This window comes from Culex quinquefasciatus, chromosome 3, assembly GCF_015732765.1.
Source record: "Culex quinquefasciatus strain JHB chromosome 3, VPISU_Cqui_1.0_pri_paternal, whole genome shotgun sequence".
Lineage (NCBI taxonomy): Eukaryota > Metazoa > Arthropoda > Insecta > Diptera > Culicidae > Culex > Culex quinquefasciatus.
In genome coordinates this window covers 140,324,916-140,344,816 of record NC_051863.1, presented here as the reverse complement: position 1 = coordinate 140,344,816, position 19,901 = coordinate 140,324,916, and the positions used below count along the sequence as shown (strand labels likewise).

Below are 19,901 nucleotides of genomic sequence, written 5' to 3'. Positions count from 1 at the left end.
CAGAGGTTTGTTTTTCAATCTTGATGGTAAATATTAAACAGCTTTGTTTTGAGCCAACGAACTTGACAGTGGCCGTGAAATCTCGCAAGTCACGCTTGGTTAGTGACATTAGAATGTAATTTATTTTAAAACCTACCGGCAGTCTCATACATGAACTTTGTACTTGTATGAAACGCCAAAACATGCAACTTTCGAAGGGTTCTAAAAAATACGAACCCGAGCAATACCAAATTTTGGTATTTCTTGTGCAAATACCAGCGACCAAAATGTGCTCTTGGTTGCCCAGTAATAGATGGTAAAATACCATGAAATCATACCAAAGTCTTGTATGTGGAAGAGCACAACAATACCTAACTTAGGTATTGTTGTGCTCTTCCACATACAAGACTTTGGTATGATTTCATGGTATTTTACCATCTATTACTGGGCAACCAAGAGCACATTTTGGTCGCTGGTATTTGCACAAGAAATACCAAAATTTGGTATTTTCATACTATTTTTAGTGCAACAGTTGCAGTTAGTGAAAAAACGGAAATGATCCATATGCAACAGCCAAATCTACTCACCTGATGATTCCATGTTGTTCTTAGTGATATTCTTCACCACATCGAATGCATTTGTCATTGATGAACGGCCTGTGCTTGAAGTTCTTAAAGATTCTAAAAAATAACAAGATTGAAAAATAAGTGTTATTAAAATGAAACTGGATTGAAATTCACCAAAATTCAATAATATGTCGATTAACTCGTTTTTCAAAGTATTTGGTTATCCCAACTTAGAGAAATTTCGACGTCTTTAAAAAAAAATCTTATTGGGTATATAAAAAAAAATTAAAATCAGCTTTAACATTTTTGGGTTTCAAGTCATTTTAGCGCAAAATTAATTATATATTCAAAATTTATAAAAAAAATTCTCATAGTTTCAGAGGAATTTGATGAAACCTTTCAATACCAAAATAATACCAACATGTGGCACCATGACTTAAAAAAATTTCCACAATTTCAAGTCATTTCTTTAGGGGGTATATCAAAAATGTTTAAACTCAAGTTTGAAATTTCCGGTTTTCAATGAAAGCATTCGCTTTGAGACATCAATTTAGCGCAAAATTAATTATTTTGTCAAAATTGGTCATAATTTTCTCATAGTTTCAGAGGAATTTGATAAAATACTGTAATACCAAAAGAATACCAATATGTGGTGTTCGACCATTGACAAATTCTGCAATTTTGCAATATCAAAACAATACCTTAAATTGGTATGATAGCACATTTTGCTCTTGCATAATCCTTAAGACAAATTTTAAAGGGTCCAGGAATACCAAAATTTGGTATTGATACCAGAGAAAGGTATTATTACGCATTTCCCTTGTTATTTACCCATGCTCGGGAAGTGATTTTGAGTTAATACCTATAATGTTGAAATATAGTTCAGACTCTGAATAGTTGAAACTGAACTCAAATGTGCTCAATATTGGCTATTCTGAAATAAAACAAAAAATCCAGTAAGTTTATAAACATTATTTTATTGATTTTGTCTTCATAATGCTGTTTTTGTGTGGAGTTTCTGTATTCAAAGAAAATAAAGTAAAAATGTAATGATTTTGAGCAAATATTTGATCAATAAGAAATTTTTCAAAGTTTATGTCACCCCTTCAAAGTCTGCCTGAATAATCGGGGCACAATTTTCTTTTTCGAAAATCTTCAACATTTTAATGAAAATTAAGGTTTAATCAACTGAAAACCAGATAAAATGTATTTCCTGCATTTATAATCATATTTCGCATGTTTGAACTCCCTTGAAAACATTTTAAATTTTGACGAAATATCAATGTACAGCCCCACGAAAACTTTTTTTTTCGCGAAACAAATATATTCCGTTTATATTTAGAAAACTAATGATTGTAAAGCAACTGGACGCGTGTAAAATGCATTTTAAAACACTTTTTTCATCCAAATGTTGAAACCTAGGCTTGTTATTTCAATTTTTATATTTTTAGCATTTTTTGCCTCTGGTTGTCAATATTGAAGGTACCATCGAGGAACAGAAGCATCAGTTTACAGAACGATGCAAATGATGACTCGTTTACTTTTTTCCTGATACTTGGCGTTGATAGAGAATCATGGCTACACAGTAAAAAAATACATGGAAATATGACATCTGGGAATAGATGCATCTTTTATGCCAGAAAACATGTGTAATTTTCTCTCTAAAATTATGTAAATTTACCACCACAGTTTAAAATGAGGTAAAATTTCGTTATAAAAGAAGTAATTTCAAACCTTCCTAACTTACACATGTTTTTACTGTGTACGTTCAGCAAATGAAAACAAATAAATGTCAAACTTAATTCAATGTTACGTTTCACAAAGAAAAATGTCGATGGAAGCTATAACAAAGAGAAAATATTGACAGTCGATTTTTTAAGGAGCTTCAAGGGACCAGCGAGAAAAGGATTCATCGAGCTAGAAAGAATATCAAGGACAGAAGAGCATTAAAGTGTGCAGTTCGAAGGGATTGAAGAAACTATCGATATATGGGGTTGTATCGAGATAGCGAAGATTGACAACTAGGAAGTAAACAATAAATTAACATCAGATATGCACCAAGTTAAAAAAAAATAAAATAAAGACTAGTTTATACAAATCCGAGAAAATTTGTTGCTTCAGTTTCAGTGATCCATGGCTTATAGTTTTATGATTTTTCTATAATTACTACTGGATGTTCTTACAGGAATGTTGCCAACAAAACCAGGTAACCTAAACTTCCACCTCCGTGACGAACTCACTGACCAGTGTTGTGTTGCAATAACACTATTATTTACGTAATAATCGGTTTCTTAGAATGGAACAACGAATGGTTAGGCCCTCAAATTCTATCAGCCGGCAGGCTTTGAAAGCCATCTCGAAAATAAAAAGGAACCATTTAATTCGAAGGCATTCGCATGTGGCCAGAATCTTCACGTCAAGATCGGCTGGTAACTTTTGGCGGAGGTGATTCTTTGGTGGTTTCGAAATTCGAAGATCACCTCTCCGATACGCGGACGTACACAATGGTCATTCTTTGGTTGCGGTCTGCGGTTTGTTGATCAACGACGTCAAGTAGAACGTCCGCTTAGGGGAAGATACACGGCGCCTCTCTGAAGAACACTAGAATGGTTGATTACTGGTCTCTTGATTGCACTAATGAAGCAATTTAGTATATCTTAAATTGCTCACCATAGAATTTGATATTGCTGACCTTTTGCGTATGTCACAATCTACTTCTAGATTGAGGCAGAGATCGCAGCTGAAGCTGTAAATCGTCCACTAATGTTAACATTTACAAACATTAAGTATAAATTACCGAATAAATCAGTGACAAAGTGCGTGCCAAGAATAGGCACGAATTTTCAATGTCAGAATCACCCCCTCGAATCATCGTGCACACAAGTGTTCGAGGAACAACTACCGAGTCGCGTGAGCCCACCCGGTTCGATTAGTTTGGAGGGCACGCGCAAATGTTCCAAGTTGGGGTGGAATATACTCCTGACGAGTACGTGCGCAAGTACGCTCGTGACAATTGCGCGAGAGACCACACCACGCCACTTTTATCAATATTTCGTGATGCTTTAAATTTTTGGCCGTTTCATGGTCCCCGGCTGTATTGTTTGTTGTTTTTGTTTTGAGAGGGCGGGGGTGGGCTTTTTGATTTCGTTTTGATGAGTGGCTTTCGGCGAAAATAAAAGCGGGTAGCTATAAACCGTTTTGAATTGAATTTCTGATAGAGGTATATCAAGATTCATGACCTAGAAAAGCACTACCAAATGTGTACTTGGCGGATGAACTATTCAAACTGGCCGTCAAATTATGTAAGTTTAGCCTACGAATAGGGTAATTTTATCTCTCATAGACTTCACAGCTTTGACTGAAATTGTGACTCTTTTGAACATGTTGCTTATGATATTTAATACATTGAAGATATTTTTAATATCTAAGAACAGTAATCCTTTTTCATACAATTTCTAGGATTCCCGAGATATTTTCAAAACTTGAAGATGAACAATTCTCGACGTTTTCTCAAATCGACAAACTTTACCCCGTGGTTTGCCCCCTTTGATCATTTTTATTTTTTATTTGATTTAGTGCCAACATTTGACTTATAGGGACATTTGACGGACGTTTAGTTTTTTGTCCAGTAGAATAAAGTTCGCCGAAAAATAATCCTAAAATGATTTCTGAAGTTAAATTGAATTTGAAATCAATGATAGGGTATTTGTCCCTATTTTGTGCCTACTAAGCAGAGCGCACTTTTAATTTGATGTATTCTCAAAGACTGCTATTGGCAGCCTAGTTTGTTATACATGAATGAGTTGGATTTTTAATGCTTAAGCTCGTACATTATCAACATTTTGATAAAAATACCTTATATCACTGTAAAAGCACGAAAAACTAAAACACTTATTGCCCCTATTTTGGGGATATTGCTCCTAGCATACGACCTTCTTTGTGCATATTTTCGGCCTACCTTCTGATTGATTGAAATCTCGAAGGACGCGGCGAACTTTTTTGACGAACGGTTCAGTCCCAGCTCGTACAGTACAGCCGCACAAATTCGGTCGACAAATATGCTAAACCATTTTGATGTTTTAAGCCACAAATAAACATTAGAATGTTTGATTTCACTTGCATTACGTGCATAATTAGCATGGACATGATTTATATCATTCTTTGCAAGTTCTAAACATAATTAAACAATTGTTGCGTAGCCAAACAACGAGCTCGTAATATGCAAAAAAGACTGTAAAATTCAAGAAGCGCACACACACTGGCACAGTTTGTAGAATTGTCAAATGTACCGAAAATATATCCTTTTCTCTCCAATATGGACGAAGCAACTTCAATCAGTTATTTTTTTGATTTGGTGGCAGTTTAGTGATTGTTTTTGCAATGGGATTGTGCAACCCACCAATAAAAACACATTGCCGGTGGTTGGAGATTCGGGGGACGGCTCTCATTCATGTGCTGAGCGATGAAAACCGTGACGCTGAGTGTCAGCAAACGGTAAGCAAAAGTGGTGAACATTTTAGACCTAATGGACACCTAGCGATTTGCCAAGAAAAATGTGAAGAGTGATATATTTTGTCCTTAATCTCTAATTTAGGAGGAAAAAGTGAATGATCCTTGCCCACCAAAATGAAGACAATGACTGCATGTATCATTCTCAAGTGGCAAATCCCTGCCAGATTTGGTGAAAGCCTCAATTTCGTTGAATTAAGTTTGGTAGACCCAAAATACGTACTAGGCCCAAAATAGGGACAAATACCCTACATTTGTGAATTTTGAATCAACTGCACTGTTTTCAGGTAAAATCCATGGTTAGGTTCAAATTTCAAAAAAAAATATTTCAAAAAAAGTATTTATGGTTGTATCTATTCTAGTCCATCTATAAAACCAAATATTTGAAAAGGTGAGAAAATTATTTACGATTTTTTTTCTAAGATATTGTTGATTCGACTTTTGTTTGCTGAGATATGTCTTGCAAAGAATTAAAATCACGAAAAAAAAATGTCTTCGTGATAATCTGGGTCAAATAACTCTGTTTTCGAATTCGTAAACAAAACAAAAAAAAATCGTAAACGAGCAATTCCAGCCCAAAACAGGAATTTTTAAGGTACTTTTTTCTCGACCCTCTCCGAATTCAATGAAACTTTGTAGACATGTTATCCTACGCTTACGTAAGCCATTTTTGTGTATATGGAGCCAGTTTCACTCGATAATGACATTTGAGAAGGGCGTTAATGTTTTAAATATTTTTGTTTTTCGTAATTTTAATATTGCTGTATCTCGAAGCCGTTGCATCGTATAAAAAAGTGGTCAAAGACAAACTTGTTGGAAATTTGACGGGCTTTCCGAAAAAATACAGTGAAAGAAAAAAATACGTTTTTTTATGAGATTTTTGTTTTTTTTTAGTTTAAAAGTCAAATTTAAAGGTGAGCCCTCAATCTTTTTCATGCAAAATTTTTGTGACAATTGCCTAAGATGTTACAAAAAGACTCACGAATAATGCAGGATGGAGCAACTCACCTAAAAAAATACAAAATTCATTTACTGAAACTTTATTTTTGCAAAGTGGTCTTAACGTCAAAACATGCAAAAACTGAATACGGGAATCGATTCTCCAGACAATTTTACATAAAAGTCTCCATATTTACCACTGTTCTATGTTCAATACTTGGGAAGTTACAGGCGTTTCAAAAATAAAAACGTTTCAGGCTGCAAATTATTGCAAACACGTCTTTTTCGCAAGTTCAAAAATGAAATGGGTCGTACCACCCCTCCGTCACGAGATATCGGAAAACAGACCGCGGATTCGTGATAAGCGACCAACATTATTCCATAGGGCATGCAAATCGAAGAGGAATCGGCTGGGCTTGAAATCGACTAAACATTTTTATTTTGTTTTTATTGGGATATCGAGATATGGAACATTGACAAACAAAAAGTATTATCAATGAAATTTGGCTTCTTTTCTTCTCAAATTACTCCGTTCTCAATTCATCAGCTTTTAGTGTCAATTCATTCAACACATGAATATAGGGCCTGCAAACAAATTTGCTACATTGTTCGTTAAACGCCTAAGCCCTCATCGGCCAAAAGCGAACATCGATTAGAGGCAATTTTCCCCCAAATTAATCCACTTCCTCGCCCATTAAGAGGGCTCATCACCGCCCGAAGGTATTTCGTACAGGCTTGGCCGGTGAAGGCCAACCACTGACATAGATAACCACCGTCTAATGTGGCGAAAGTGTTTGTTATGCGGTGAAGAACCAACGTTACTACTGGATTGCGCTGAGGCTGATTCATTTCCATCGAGTTTCCTGGTGCTTTCTTGGCAGTTTAAAGTTTTGGTGTAATTTTACATGATTTTTAATGTGATTCACTATCAAAACTTGCTATGCAGGTAAAAATGTTTTTTTTTCTTCATTTTTTAAACCTTAATTTAATATTTTCTCCAAATTATTACTGTGCCTTCTGCCCGGTAGCATAGCCCCAAGTGACTGCGAAAGTGGCCTCTGCAGAACTTGTTCCATTGGGGCCGCTTCCGCCCGGCTGGCAACTCAACTAGTTTTTCCAAGATGATCCAGGTTCAGAAGCTGTAGGGGGAAGGAGGCTGAGCAGTGAAGGCCGTACGCAGCGCGACTCGTTCGCTACGATGTGTGTAGCAAGATAAATGTGCGAGCCAGGCCAAGGTTTGTTGTTCATCGGCCGTTTTGCGTTTGCGGAGAAAGTGAGCAATTGAATGGGCACGATTTGTACGATATAGTGTAAAAACAAGGCGGGAAAATGGCGAAGATTGGGCCTCTCAATGCCCCAGCATTAGTTGATGGGGAAGATGATGGAGACGAGAGCGTTAGTCATAGACTAATGTTTAAGACTTTGCATAGACTTATAAAGTGTTGTTTTAACTTATAAGTTATAGTTTAGTGATGCTTGAAAAAAGTACGACATTTTATTGGGAAATTAATTATGATAATCTTTAACTGAGCTTGAAACCCTTTAAGTTGTATGACAGGAAGAAGTATTCACGTGGTTCATGGTTTCAGTCTATGGTAGCCTGTACTCCTCATCGGTACTATTGCCAAAGACCCGATCCATCGAATGTACCAACAACTTCAAGTTGGCACTACGGACGTAACCACATCGTTCAACGGTTATATCCATGCAGTCGTCGTTGCACAACGCGGGACTCTTCACTGATACCAGGGCTCAGCTCGGCAGTAAGTTCATGTGAAATTGATGACTTGAACTAGAAAAGCCGAGACTCTCGGTGAGATGCGAAGAAAGGTAACCAGCTGTACGGAGAGAAGAGAAAACGCGCAACGACGACAACGAAAGCAAGATGAAGAAAAGACGACGAGTTTCTTTGTGTGCGTCGGAAAATTCTTCCGAAAACCTTGGACGGACGGCCGGTTGGTCGGTGTGTGGGTTGGCTAGACCAGCGGTGGTTGGTCACCGTGAACTTGGAGTGGCTCGGATGGTTCAGTATCGGTTGTTGAGTCGCGACGCGTACGCGGTAGTGCCGTTTTTTTCTCTTGTTGGCGTTGTTGATAGTGTGTGAAGTATCTCCGTTAGGTGAGAATTTAAGAGGTTTCGGTTTCGTTTGGGGGGTGTTTTTAGTGGGGTTTGCGGACCCGGTTATCTGTCTCGCCGAAAGAAAAGTGAAACTTGTGAAGGTTTTTCATGAGTTGTTAGGATTTCGCGATTGAATTGTAGTCAAATTACATGCTCGAATCCGATGAGTAAATCAAGAATCAACAGCAAATTGAAAGACTCTTTTTCTTTCTTCAACAATCTAACCCATGAAATTAAAAAAAGTTATTATAAACGGCTTTACGGCCCGTGGTCGCATAAGCGTCCCATATGCATGAAGGTCGTTTGAAGTTTTACATTAAAAAGGTAATACATTTTGGATTTTATAAAAGCTACACTTACCTTTATCTTATGAATTTCAATTCTTTTTTTCAATAATATTAAATTTCCATTAATCAAGGCCATGACGAATTGTATTTTAAGTTTTTTGTCCCCCCTCCCCTTAAAAATTCCTTAAATAATCTGGAATCAAAAAAAATGCTGAAAATTAAGATTGTCGTTGAAAATACTTGTACAATGGTTTGTAAATTTTATAAAATACATTGAATAACGCTTATTTATTTATTGTTTAGGCATAAAAGTCTGGGAACTAAAGTATTTTCATAAATTAATTTACCCTTTGCATATTTTCTGTAATGTACCATAAGGCCGTTGCAAATTTAAAAATTTCTTAAGAAAATAGAAGTCTCATCAACTAATAACAATTTTGAATTCATTTTCTTGCGTTGAAAATCATATTAAGCATATTTGAAATCGTTTAAATATATTTAGATTTTTTTTAAAATATATCGAATTCAAAAAACCTTTTGTGAGAATTTTTTTGTGTCATTGCTAAGACATTTTTGGAAACCTATGAATGCAAAACAACTGGACTGGTATTAAATGCATTTTAAATCAGTTTTTTTATTCAAATGTTGGATTTTTCGTCCCCTCCTCCCTCGGTCAGAGTCGAGGAACATTCACCCCAAAAATATTCACGCTCAAAAATTGCAATTTTCACGGGGATCATAATCCCAAAACACTATTTTCATGAAAATTCCACGGAACGTTAAAAATGTTAAAATAACCTAGGAAATATTATGTTTGAATTACAGAAAGAACTTTTAGCATTAGCATTAGCATTAGCAATAAAGGTCGCACAATTCCGGATGGCTGCACAACGCTTATCTTGCTGTTTAACTGTAATTAAACGTATGATAGGACTAGACTCTCATCCGGTTACAATATTCCAACACGGGAGATACCATGTTTTCCTCTTTAGATGAGCGTGTAATACTATCCAGTAAGATAAGGGGCTCCTGGCCGGTACCTTGCTAACCTCGGGGATTGGAAGGTATGTTAGTAAACATCTATCTAGAATGCGCAGAGATCTCTACGTCACCTAGTGGTATAGATGTTTGTAGGGAGGTTTTGGACTCAATGTTAGTAAATTGAACGTTTGTTTTTTTTAACACCATCACCACCACCACCAAAACAATACCATCACCACAAAAAGCCATGCTAGGTTTTAATACAAATACATTACAAAACGAACACAACAATAAAATCATCTTCCTGGCCATGCTGCCCACACGATACTGACGCGCAATAATATTAATTACCACAATGACCCCCCACTGCATGCATGACTCGAACATCAACACGAACACAGCACAAAAAGAACACCACAAAAATCCATCTTCCCATCACCACTGCTTGCACGATACTCTACAGAAAGAACTTTTTATACATTATTATATATTATTCTTCAATCCAATATAAATTTTATTCTCAATTTTGAACGTGACACACAAAGAAAATCTTTATTTTTTTTAGATTGTTCGTAACATGACATTATCCACCGGATAGAACTAAAGCAAAGATTTTGAGGCAAATATGAAAATTGAATGCTAAAGAAGTCTGATCATAATCAATGATAATAAAAAAGTGAATAATTATTTTAAAAAATATGATTGGGTATTTAACTGCATGATAATTTTTTTAATTCAAAATATACGGAAAATAATGCTTAAAAGTTTTCTCTGATTCGCTTTTATTTTATTTATTAAACGTTTTATTTGAATTCCAAATCAAAACAAGATTTTACAGTCTCGTCTGGCCAAGATGATCGATATAACTTGAATTATCTTCAACGTTTTCAAAGACATAAAGTCTTATAAATATGTTCTTAAAATATTCATCTCCTTCTTGAAAAGGTTAATTAAAAAATGATGATGCAAAAATAAAATCTGTAACAAAACCTTTAAAAAATATTTAAAAAAATAAGTTTCAAATTTCCATGGGGACTACGAACGAAATCATGAAATTTTAGAGTCTCAATATTCGCCTGACTTTTTATGATCAAAATGGTAGTGTACTGTCAGTGGGGGTGACATTGGGTCTGGGGGGTGAGATTGGGTCAAAGTATTTTTTTACGGATTTTACCATTTCTCAGGTACTTCTCAATGAAACTGAATTCTGTTAAAAGGGTTGTGCAAGGGACATCTTAAGATGACTTTTCTGAAAAAATCTCGTTCCTAGAACAAATCCTGTCATTTTAGCAGCTGTCTAAAGTTGAGGTACGTTTTTGGCCAAAAATGACCTCTCGAAAAATCAACTTTTTAAATTTTTTGTTGGAATTGATCAAAAAGTACCCGAATGTTTGAAAATCCCTACTTCCAATATTTTAGCACAGGCCTGCCCAACGTCCAGCCCGCGGGCCGGATCCGGCCCGTGAAGCCATCTCATCCGGCCCGCGACGGCTTTTTAAAAATGTTCTATGACCGGCCTCACGACTGTTCATGAAATATTCAATAAATAAACTGAGTGACTAATTTAAAAAAAAAAAAAAGCTTGAGATTAAATATTCACACATGCAAGCAAAAATTAAACGAGCAAAATTTAGGTTTTTTGTTAGTTTTTTTTTTTTGCAATAAAATGTTACTAGTTCAACGTATTATTTGGATTTGGCTTTGTATTTTTTTTTCAAAATCTAACATTCTGCATGTTTGAATTTAATTCTTATCATTTCTATACTGATGATATCAGAATCAATCATCAAACTGAAAAACTGCCGCAAGAAAATAAAATTATCCATTTCGTGAAAATGTGAAATAAAATTGAATTTTTCTACACGTTTTAAAATTGGTGTGTTTAAAATCTTTTAAATTTTTTTATAAAATTTATTTCAATAAAGGTGCACAACAACGCAAAAACTGTTTTTTATTTCATTACACTTGAATCATTTGGATCCAAATTTCGTTTAGATAATTTTTGTCAAGCCTCATTGATTTCTTTTATACATGGTTGTGTTGATAATCAAGCTTAAAAAAAAACTTGCAACGACCAGTTAAATTTGAATGTTTTTGCCTTTTTTTTTTACTAATTTTTAAATTAATTATATCAGGGTATTCAATAGCAATCTAAAAAACCAATAACAATGAATAATAAAAAAAACTAAATGAAAATAAATGAAATAAACACATTTTTAAATGTTATGATTCTTATTTGCAACACTAGTTTATTCATTTGATTACATGAAAAGAACCTAATAAGAATAGTTTTATGAAAAAAATGTTTACTTTTTCAATTTTTTATCAAACATTGGTTCCGGCCCGTCACTGCTTCAGAAAAGTCAGATCTGGCCCGCAGGGCTAAAAGGTTGGGCACCCCTGTTTAGCATGTCAATACGATTCCCTCGAACAAGAAACACTGTTGGATGACTTGTTTTTACTATATCTTTGTATTTGAGCATCATTTTAGTTTCATTTGACCCAATGTCACCCCCTCAAAGGGGTGAGATTTGGTCAATTTTCAAACGATTGCCATTTAAGGTAGAGTCCATCAAATTACACCATATTTTGGGAAAATGTTAGTAAACTATCTAAGAACAATTCTACGATAAAAGATTTTCGATGTTATTTAAATTGTTTTTGTTACTAAGAAATTACGAGAGGTGTGTCGTTTTTTGACCCATAGTCACCCCCATTGACGGTATGCCAAAGTTGCAAAACAAGATTTTTCAGCACAAGTCGTGGTTTGCAGCACCAATGTGGTTTACTGAAAAATTCCTCTCAAAATAAATTGAAAGTCAAATTGTTATTACAGGGAATAAAAATATGATTGGAAATAGTTGGTATTCGACTTTTGACTTTGACTGATTCTTATTTACTTATATTTGCAATGAATACCTGAAAACATAATTTGGTAAATGTTTAAAAAATGATTTAAAGTATTTTGCCTTTCAATTCTTCAAAAAGTTTGTGTTGCACTTTTCAATTCAAAACAAATATAATTAACATAAAAAGACTTTGTGGATGAGATATTTGTTGAACATTGCTTTTTTAAAGAATTGTATTCAGAATTTTTTTGCTTCAACATTCTTCAGGGCTTTTAGTCATAACATCAGTCTCTTGAAAATGAAAAAAAAAAACCATTACTAAAACTTCAAAGCTTTCAACAAGTGAAGCTAAAAATGTGATGAATTTAGAATTTGATTATTCGCACTTACATCCAATCCTCTCACTAGTTCTCCAATGTTATCAGCACTAAAAACCCGTTCATCGTGACGAGTCCAGTCCAGCTCTACGCTTGCAAAATTCAAATCGAATTTCGAAATTGTAGAATCAAGAAATCATCTGGTTTTGCCCGCATTTGCAGCAGTTGACATTCACTCTCGCTTTTTTATAAATATATTGCTTTATTGCCCCGGTGGTCTCTCCCTAAATCGACTTTCGCCGATTTCTACCAGGCTCAGGCCAGCCCGTTCTGGAACTACTTCAGGCCCAGAGAGTGGGTGCAACTATTCCAATCCGGTTTCCTAGAGTGCATTTTAATTCCAACATTCACACGAAAAAACTCGTGTACTCGAATGAACTTTGCGCACTGTCGAAAAACTTGATGATTCAACGTCAAAAATTGTAAAATTTTCTGATAATATGAAATAACTTTTAGAACAATTGTTTGTCAATAAAAATTGATCAACTTATAATATCTAAGATACTTTTTTCTACCGTGTCGAATGTGAATGCAGAAATGCTGCAGCAGCCGTCAAAATGTAGGCCACGGTGCAGCAAAGAGCATTAGAAAAAAAATAAACCTGCGACTCCAGCAAACGACAGACCTCCAACTTGTGGTCCGCTAACATGTATGCTGCGAGAAGGTCTCCAAGCACGAGCGAGGCAGATCTTGCGGTAGCGGTAGTGTACATTAAAGGTTTGCTGCACTCGCAGGTACTCGCCTCGATCAGCAGAGGATGAAAGCGAACATGTTGCATTTTTGGCCAATTCTTCGGTCGAGTGCATTGGTTAAGGGGAAATGGAACATCTTGCGACTTAGTTAAGGTACCTTATTAAATTTTATTTTACAAAATATTCTAAAACACAGCATCAATCAGCGTAAGCTTAAGTACCCCAATCTCCCTTATAAAAGAGCACAAGTACTAAACTTTAGGTCGCTGCTTTTGGAATCAGCAATCCTAATGGACATCGTCTGAAGAAACGCAAGTGAAAAACATCGAAATTGGAACATTCAGAAACTTGGGTGCGGTGTTACATTAAACGTCAGTGGCAATTAGCGCAATGAGGCCAGATAGAGACGTTGATCAATTAGTAGATCGAATCGCACAAAAATGGTTGAATCACACTGAACTTACAGCACACCTCTGGTCTTTCTTTTCGTTACAGTGCCAAATCCAGCGGTGACACCACCACCTTCAAGATCATCCGAACGGCAGACGTTGAGCCCGGAGGTCAAAAGCGCCAGTCCATCAGCAGCCAGGACACGACGGGGGAAATCGAGTCCGAGGTGGTCGTCGGAAAGGCTCTCGGCCGTGACCGGGTGAATTCTGCGTCGCACTACTCGACTGAGAAGAGCGGCTCGTCCGGTTACTACAGTACAAATATTTACTTTGCCGGCGGTGGGTCCGTAGTGGATGAACACATTTACTACGAGCCGGTTGATCGGGGACGCAAGAACTCTTCGGATGTGGAAAACAAAACGTCGGAAGTTGGAAGTGGGGTCACGAAGAAGGAGGGCATTCTGAAGAATGGTGGGCCGATTGGTGACCCAAAGAGTGGTAGAACACTAGAGAAGTATTACTATCCGGCGGCTTTGGAGATCGTACCGAACGAGCTGACAGTCATGCGGGCGAAGCAGCTGAGCAACGAAAAACTGACGGACATCGTGGAAGGTCCGGATGGGCCGATCCCGCGTCCAATCTGGCCGCTGGATGTGGATGATTCGCTGGCGGACATAAACCTGGAAGCGTTTCGGATGCGACACAGCAGCCAGCAGAACTTGATTGGCTTTGAAAGCCCTGCTTCATCAAATTCAGATAACGAAATTTACTCCATCAGCAAGAAAACGGCAGATGAAAAAACGGGCAAGAAATCCCAGTACGAGGAATACTTGGAGTTTCACAACACGCGGAACATTCTGGAACAGATCAAGGGTAAGCTGAACACGCTGCTAGATCAACGAAGTGACAATCAGAAGGCAAACACAAACGGAAGCAACGAGCACACGAAACCAACTCCGGCGGAAGCCGAACTAGAGGAAAAGATAGCGAATCTCAAGTCCGACCTGGAAGGCTACCTGCAGTCCATGAACCAGAAGAATGAGAACGAAATCAAACGCTTCTGCAAGGGAATGTCGAAAGACGCCAAGTGTCTCGCGGTGCAGAACGCCGTGGAACAGAAGAACCGATCGCGGAGCAACTCACTGCATCTGGAAAACGAGTACGAAGTGATGGAGAGCAAAAAGTCCAACTCCGCAGCTACACTCAAACCTTTCTACGCGGCAGTCCCCCATCGGACGCTGACCAGCTACCCCAAGGAAGACCCCAAGAGCTCCAACTCGCAACCCTCATACTTCGAGACGGTTTACGTGCGGGATGGGTTCAACGTGCGCCAGCTGAACCGAACTGCTCCGAATCCTTTCGCGCAGGAAGTCCGCACGGCTCAGATGTTACACCAGCAGCAGCAGCAGAGACTTCAGCGGGAACATCGCGAGATGGCGTATCAACGAGGGTACTTTGGCAACGAAGAGCTGCGGCCCGGTGACGGTCGACGGCCTAGCAAAGTGTCAATAGAGGTACCCCCGCAGCAGGAGGGAAGGGAAAGTGGTGGCCGCCCTCCGGGCATGATAATGATTAGTGGTAATGGTGGTGGGCATGGGACAGGGATCGCCGCGGAAATGGCCGCGGCCAGTGCCGGAAACGGTGGCATTTTGGTGGATGGTCGGTTGCGGCACAAGCCGCCGGAAATCAGTGGAGGGAATAATTTGGGCAAAAGTGGCGGGGATGTGAGTGATTTTACCCTGCAGCGGGTGATTCTGATGGAAAGTTTAGGCAAGAGCGGGAAGCTGTTTGGGGACAAGGAAAAGATGCTGCTCGAGTACCACCTGAACAAGCCAAGCTACTGGGAGATGTACTACGGCGCGAACCGGGAGGAGCAGCAGCCGCACCACACGCTGATACGGAAGGTGAAGATCGGAGGGAAGAACGCGATTGCGGTTTCGTATGTGAGTATTGTCTTTTGTTTTCGAGTTTTTTTTCGTGATCAGAAGCTTGTTCGTAATAGTTAATCTTACCTGAATCTTCAAAAATAAAAAGATTATATTTTTCCCAAATTTGAAAGTCACAACAACCTGACTGTAGATGAATAGATCAAATAATTATAAATAATAGTTTATACTTAATAGGTTTGGCTTTTTAGATTGGTTAAAAAAAACTGTAGGCTATGTTCTTTTTAGATTTCAATTACTTAAATAATGATAATCATTCAACAGTTTCAAATAGTGGCGAAATTATGTGCTTGCAGTTCGCAAACCATAACTTGCCAATGTATTAGCTTGATTTTAAAGGATTCTACAGTAAAGTTTTGTTTTTCTTGTTGTTATAAATAACTCAATTTTTCAAATTGAAAAACCATACATTTCAGAACAATTTCTCAAACAACATACATTTTTTGGGTATCCAGGTCGTTCATTCCTAGGCAGGCCCAAAACCAGATGTGATATTTTAAAAAGTATTATTATTGGTCCTAAGTTCCAAGAAGAGATTTGACATGATCTGAAAGTATTTTTTTTATTTGAAAACATTGCACTTACCCAATATCTATAATTTTTTCTTGCCATAAACTATTGTTTCTGTTGCAATGTACAACAACAACAACAAATGATACACGCGAGTGGAGACAAATAATTAAGCATTTATTAAGATCGTAAATTTATTAAAAAGTTATGCGTGTGTCTTCTTGAGCTCGCGGATTATGACAACCGGTTTCCGGTCGTGGATGTCAACGAGATGACGACAAGTGTCGCTCATCCAGGGTCGCATCCAGGGTTGTTCCTAGGGGTCCAACACCTCCCCTTTTAGGTGTAGAAGTAAGGGTTGTACCTCTCCGGCATACGGCGAATCCTAGTTGACCGGCGAAGAATCGACGGTGGTCGAACCCTGGCTCGACGTTGCGGTGGTGCAGGCGGCACCTGCTGTTCATCCTCGGCTACTACTGGATCCTCGATGATCTGGAAGTCCTCGAGCAGGATGTGCAGAGGAAGCTTGACCTCCGACTCAGCTTCTTCCGGATAGGCCTCGACTTTTGAGCCCCCCCGAGCACGGAGTTGGTTCGTGTGAGACCTGATGAGCCGCTTCTTGTCTTCCAGCCAGACGTTGTACATCACGTTGCCAACGCGTTCGATTACTGTGCCAGTTTGCCAGACCAGCTTGCCGTGAACGAATGTGCTTGCGTGAACCGAATCGCCTTTGCCAAATTCACGCTTTCGTGCCCCGTGCCGTTTGTTGAACTGCTCTTCTTGCCGCTGGTTCCTCTGCAGCGCAGCCCGGTGTTCCGACGGTGGTTTGAGCAGGTCCAAAGTTGTGCGATGCTTCCTCCCCATCAAGACTTCAGCAGGTGACAATCCATCAGGTGCTGACTTGTTAGGAGTGGCACGGTAGGCTGACAAAAAGATTTGCAGCGAACGTCCAATGTCATGCCCAGCTCCTGGCATGATCTTCCTCAGACTCCTTTTTAGCGTATCCACAAACCTTTCGGCCTGCCCGTTTGACTGGGGATGATACGGGGCAGTGCGGATGTGGATGATGCCGAGCGATTCGCAGAATTCCTTGAAGAGCGAGCTAGTAAACTGCGTACCGTTGTCAGAAACAATCGTCTCTGGGAGCCCGTAGCGAGCGAACGTTTCGAAAAGCAGATCGATTGTTGTCCTCGTTGTGATGGTTGGTGTCTTGAATATTTCAGGCCACTTGCTGTACGAGTCCACTATCACCAGAAAGTAGTGACCCTCGACAGGACCAGCGAAATCCACGTGGAGGCGCTGCCAGGGATGCTCTGCAAGGGGCCACGACGACAGCAGAGTTTTGGTGGGGGCCTTGGCCACTGCAGCGCAGGCGTGACACGAACGAACGAAGTCGTCTACGTCTTGATCCACACCTGGCCAGTACACGTGACTTCGCATCACCTTCTTCATGCGTTCTTGACCTGGGTGTCCTCGATGGAGAGCCTTGAGCACCTGCTGCTGGTACTGCTGGGGAACGACAACGCGGTCAGCCAGCATGAGACATCCTTGTACAACGGAGAGAGCGTCTTTTCGCGCGTAGAACGGGCGAAGTTCAGCATCGACCAGCTTGATTGCCCCGGGCCAGCGAGATTGGACATGCTTGATGACGTCTTGCAGTAGCTTGTCGTTGCTTGTGGCCACTTGTAGGTGCTTGAAGGTAACTGGCAGGATGTTGAGTGCTTCGTCCATGGCCGCTGCAAGTTCGTCCTCGAGCTGGATTGCGGCGATCACAAAATCCTCGTCCGGTTTGATCCGCGCGTCGATCAGTCTCGAGAGCATGTCAGCATAGCCAAAGTCTTGCGTTGAGATGTGCTCGATGTCAAACTCGTAGGACAGCAGGATCAGCGCCCATCGCTGAAGACGGTTGGAGGTGTGAACCGGGATTCCCTTCTTGGACCCGAACACGGCGACCAGCGGCTTGTGGTCGGTGTGAAGTGTGAACCTCCGTCCCCAGATGAAGCGATGAAACTTGGTAACACCGAAGATCAGCGCCAAAGCCTCCTTCTCAACTTGACCGTAGTTCTGCTCGGCCGACGTCAACGTCCGGGACGCGTGACACACCACCTTGATCGAGCCGTCATCGTATCGATGCATTAAGCACGCGCCGACGCCGTAGTTGGACGCGTCAGCGGCGACGATAGTTTCCAGCTCAGGGTTGTAGTGCGCCAAAAGCAGGTCCGACCGGAGCAGGTTCTTGAATTGCTCGAACGACTCCTGGCAGCTTTCGTTCCAGTCCCACTTGGCATCCTTGCGCAGCAGAGCATCGAGTGGGTGTCGGAGGTCGTGCATGTTGCGAACAAACTTTCCGTAGAAATTGATCGCACCGAGGAAGGAACGCAAACTGCTGACGTCATGCGGGGGTGGCATGCGGCAGATGGCGGACGTCTTGGACGGGTCCGGCCTGATTCCTCGGTTGTTGACGATGAATCCCAAATAGGTGATCTCCGGCATGAAAAACGAGCACTTCTCGATGCGCAGGGTGAAACCCCACTCTTGGATGCGTTCCAGGACCTTCAGCAAACGTGAGCGGTGCTCTTCCGGTGTTCTGCCATGGACGAGCACATCGTCGAGGTAAACCTCCACTCCGTCGAGGCCAGCGACCATCGACTCGACGATCTTCTGGAAGGCACCAGGGGCTGACTTGACACCGGGCGACAAGCGGTTGAACTCGAACAGGCCCAGATGTGTGTTGATCGTCAGGTACTGTCTGGACTCCTTCTCGACGGGCACCTGCAGGTACGCGTCCGACAGGTCGATGTGCGTGAAGATCTTGCTACCCGTAAGCTTGGCAAAAATCTCCTCGGGCAATGGCAGCGGATGTTGGTTCGGCTGGATGAGACTGTTTAGGCCAGTCGAGTAGTCCGCGCACACTCGCACTTTGTTTGGCCCACCGTTGACGGACTTTTTCTTAACGGCAACGATGGGGGCAGCCCAGTCCGAAAACTCCACCGGCGAGATGATGTCCAGCTTCTGGAGGCGTTCTAGCTCGGTTTGGATCGGCTGCAGGGCGGCAAACGGCACGGGTCTTTGGCACGGAACACTGGCTGAACGTCTGGCAAAACGTAAAGTTTCACTTCGGCCTTCTTGCAGCATCCGAGTGAGTCGGAAAACAGCTGCGGGAACGACGCTTTCAGCCACTCCACGTTGTCCTTCGATGACGTCACCAGGTTGCAAACCGTGCTCAGGGGGACATCCCACAGGTTGAAGAGATCGATGAAGTCGAGGCCTAAAAGGTTCAGATCGTTAATGTTGGTCACGTACACTTTACCTGAACGATGCACTCCTTTCAGCGTGACGTCACAGACGATCTCGCCGATCAGGTCCAGCGGCTGTCCGGAAGCAGTCCGAGCTTGCTGCGACGGTGGCTCCATTGGTGGTCGTCCGATGCGGTTCCAGCTGGCTTCCGTGAAGACGGTGATGTCGGAAGCACAGTCCAACTGAAGTTGAAGCTCGACGTGATTAATCACCACGGTCACAAACTTTCGGTTGCGGTGAACAGCTAGCTGTCTCACGTAGATCCCCCTGGTGTGCACTGGCTGGCTGGACTTCTCGCGACGCTTTTTACCTGGATTCGACCGCACACACTGGCAGTACCCGTCCTTGTGACCGACCCGGTTGCAATCCCGGCAGCGATGGTTCAGATACTGGCAAAACTCCACGTAGTGCAGCTCGCCACACTTCCAGCACGGTGTTCGTGGTTTGTTATTGTTTTTGCAG

The 19,901-nt window shown here is 40.6% G+C and overlaps 1 protein-coding gene across 1 annotated transcript in view; it reads left to right on the top strand.

Moving 5' to 3' along the window:
• The window catches only part of LOC6033584, a 113,596-nt gene that overhangs the window by 2,737 nt on the left and 90,958 nt on the right, over window positions 1-19,901 (top strand). The window contains exon 2 of the mRNA XM_038263337.1: window positions 13,793-15,629. Coding sequence (XP_038119265.1) covers window positions 13,793-15,629 — 1,837 coding nt within the window. The remainder of the gene's footprint in view (window positions 1-13,792; window positions 15,630-19,901) is intronic.